The sequence below is a fragment of the Haematobia irritans genome, chromosome 2 (assembly GCF_050003625.1).
Source record: "Haematobia irritans isolate KBUSLIRL chromosome 2, ASM5000362v1, whole genome shotgun sequence".
Lineage (NCBI taxonomy): Eukaryota > Metazoa > Arthropoda > Insecta > Diptera > Muscidae > Haematobia > Haematobia irritans.
Genome location: NC_134398.1, coordinates 88,079,745 through 88,083,189, shown reverse-complemented (window position 1 = coordinate 88,083,189; position 3,445 = coordinate 88,079,745). Strand labels below are relative to the sequence as shown.

At 32.4% G+C, this 3,445-nt stretch overlaps 1 protein-coding gene across 1 annotated transcript; it reads right to left on the bottom strand.

The window, feature by feature from the left end:
• Window positions 1-1,404: 1,404 nt before the first annotated feature.
• Window positions 1,405-2,970, bottom strand: LOC142224734 (uncharacterized). The gene has a single exon (XM_075294520.1). It carries the CDS (start codon window positions 2,968-2,970, stop codon window positions 1,405-1,407), a length of 1,566 nt encoding a protein of 521 aa, XP_075150635.1.
• Window positions 2,971-3,445: the final 475 nt, after the last annotated feature.

Sequence of the window (3,445 nt, the reverse complement as noted above, 5' to 3'; positions counted from 1 at the left end):
AATTACCGAGCTCCTTAATACACCTTTTTATGCTAAAAGACTACAACTGCAACCTGGAACTAAGAATTGAACTTCATATTCTATGCAGGTAATGTTTAACAAAATTAACTTTTAATTGAACAAAATTAAATTCGAATTATTCTGTTTTCTTTCAGAAAAACTAATTTAGCTTACAGGCTGCTGATTTATTGGAAATCTAGGCGCATCTACATATTAGAAGGAACATGCTAACATGGTTATTATTATAAGGAAGATTTATATAATTTATTTTTTCACCCTATAGTTGTTATTGATAGTTGTTCTAACATAACTTACAAATACAACTGTAAGTTATGTTAGAACAAAACACAAATGACAAGAACCAAATTTATTTGTCTATTGCATAATTAAAAAAATAATAAAATATTAAATATGTTTTATAAGAAACACATATTTTCTTTTATTTCAAAAGAAAAAAAAACTAAATACGATTTTGGGGTCGCAATATATACATTTTTTGATCGACATTTATAGCCAATTTCAATTAATTATTTAATTGAATGAATCAAATAGTTGATTGATTTTTGTCGCGAAATTAATTAAAATTTTAATTGATCCAATTAAAACTGTGATTGAATTTTATGTTAAAAATCAATCACGTTTTTAATTGATTCAATCACACAATTAATTGATTCCGTGACAAAAGTCAATTAAATTTTTAATTAAAAATCGTGTTGGTTTTCAATCAAAATGGGTGATTGATACTATCATTTTCGTGATTGAAGACATTTCAATTAAAAAAATGATTGAATCCGCGATTTTCGTGATTGAAATCAAACAAAATTTTTTTGTGTGTAGTCGGCCTCCTCTTCTGAACACCATTACTTGTGACTTGGTTAGATTTACTTCTACCGACCAGAGCTTACAATAACTTTCCAAATTGTGAATCATTCTTTGCAGAACTTCTGGTTCATCGGCTAGTATTACTATGTCATCGGCGTAAAGCAGCAATCTGATATTTAATTGGTCTATTGTTACACCTTCTTCTAACGCATCGTGCAAGTCATTTAGATATAGCGCGAATAAGAGCGGGGACATTAAACATCCTTGTTTAACACCAGATGTTGTATTGAAATAATCTGAAAGTTCGTTTCCAGTCCATACTGCCGAAGTCGTATTATTGTATACGTTTTCAATAAATCGAACAGCTTTCGTAGATACACCTAACATATGTAACTTGTAGACTAGCGCTTTTCTCGATATATTGTCGAACGCAGCCTTGAAGTCTACAAAAAAGGCATAAGTTTTCTTTTTCCGGGCAAAATTCAAATGAACGATTGAGGACAAATTATATATATTATCGAATGTGCTGTAGTTCTTTCGGAAGCCAGCTTGATATTCATTTAGGATATTATTCTTCTCCGTTCATGATGTCAATTTCCCATTGAGTATACCCATCATAATCTTTGCGATACAATCCATGAACGCAATACCCCTGTAATTACATGGTAATGTCCTGTCCCCTTTCTTAAAAATTGGGAAGATTATGCTTCTAAGTAAAGACTCGTCAATACATCCGGAATCGTACCCCACATTAAATGTATTCATCATTTCTTCTAATAGTTCATTTGGAGCATTTTTAAAGAATTCATATGGTACTCTATCGACTCCAGCAGCTTTATGATCTTTAGTTTTACTGAGCACGTTTTTTATTTCCGCCAATGTTATTGGTTTATCCAGGTCACGATCAAATTGTATTCGATATGCATAGAAGATATCTGGCTCTTGATGTGAGCTTAAGAGCCCTTGAAAGTGGCGTCGGAGGTCTTCCGCAGAGACTTTAATTTCTTGATATGAGCTTATATTTCTAATTTCTCTTACCATTCTCCACCAGTCCTTGCTATTTTGCACTTTTTCCAGGTTTCTTTCGATCCTTTTATAGTACGAATCCTTAGCTTTTAGACAAAGTTGTTTATATTTTCGTCTTTTATTACAATACTGAAGCCTGTTTTCTTCACAAGTCCATATTCTATATTTCTGCAGTGCCACTTGAGCCTGCTTTCGCGCTTTATGACAGGATAAATTAAACCATTTTTGTTTTGGTGTGAATATGTGTACATTTATATATATCTTACTATGGGCTTCTTTTATTATATTTGTGATGTCTCCAAAAGTGAATGATCGCATAGTTTGTTTTTTAGTCTGTAACAATGAAGTGATATTGTTATGGTATTTCGATATATTATTAGGATCCCATTTCAGCTTTGGTAACAAATTTGGATTGTTCTCTACCATTCTGATTGAATTTATTTGTAGCGTCAGAACTATTGGAAAGTGGTCTGACCACGTTTTTTCGTCTACATGAAAGCTAAGTATGAATTTCAGCAGCTCGTGACTAACCGCACAAATATCATTTACTGATTCTCCAATTCCACTAACAAATGTGAGCTCTCCATTTTCGTCACCAACTGTCATGCCATTGGCTATTACCAATCCGAAATCGTAGCACAGATCTAGAAACTTTCTGCCTCTGCTGTTTATTACTGCATCTTTTGACTTTCTTTCCTCTAATCCCGACACAAATTCATGCTTCATCTCATCCTCTATGTGTACCTGCAAGTTTCCTATCCGTATATTTAGATCCCCAATGATTATTGGATTTACAAATCTATTTTTCGTGAGTATACTTTTTATATTTTCATATATATTTTCCCAAACTGCAGGTCTCATATAGATTGGTATAAGTGTGAGTGATGTATTTCTATCCCTTACATGAATTACACATATCTCATCTATAGTTTCAAATGTAATATAAATCCCTTTTTTCCGCAAGTCCTTTTTGTATCCTAAGAAATATCCTCCTATGCCTCTTCCGTAATTGCTGTATCTCATAGCGGGTAACCACTTTTGTTCAAATTCACCGAAGTAAGTCTTAAAGCGTTCCATATTATCAGCGCAGACGTGGGTTTCTTGCAAAGCGACAATGTCCATTGTTTTTACATAGGCAAAGAAATCTGAGAAAAGAATTTTATTTGATAGACCATGTATGTTAAACGACAATATTTTTAGATTTGAATGATTCCTTATTTCTAGATTTTCATGGTTTGGCACAATAATTTTATTTAGTTTTTTTGACAAAATTTTTGGAGCAAAATATTATAATCCAAATTAACTTCATCAATGGCTGCACCGTAGAGTTCTTTCAATATATCTTCTGCTTTCTTCTCTCTACTCAGCAGAGTCTTGTTACCACTCCAGTGTGTTCCTTATCCAGTGTGTTCCTATTTTTATTGAAGAATTCTTAACTTAAACCCTGTGATCTTTACTTATTTTTAAAATCTCATATTTCATTTGCAGCATAACTTTTCTGTCAATCTGTTGTTGTTCATTTAGATCTCTTTCTATTTTAATAGTTGACCCAGCTAGTTTTACCGTATTTTTGAATATCATATCGGCCATTTCTTGA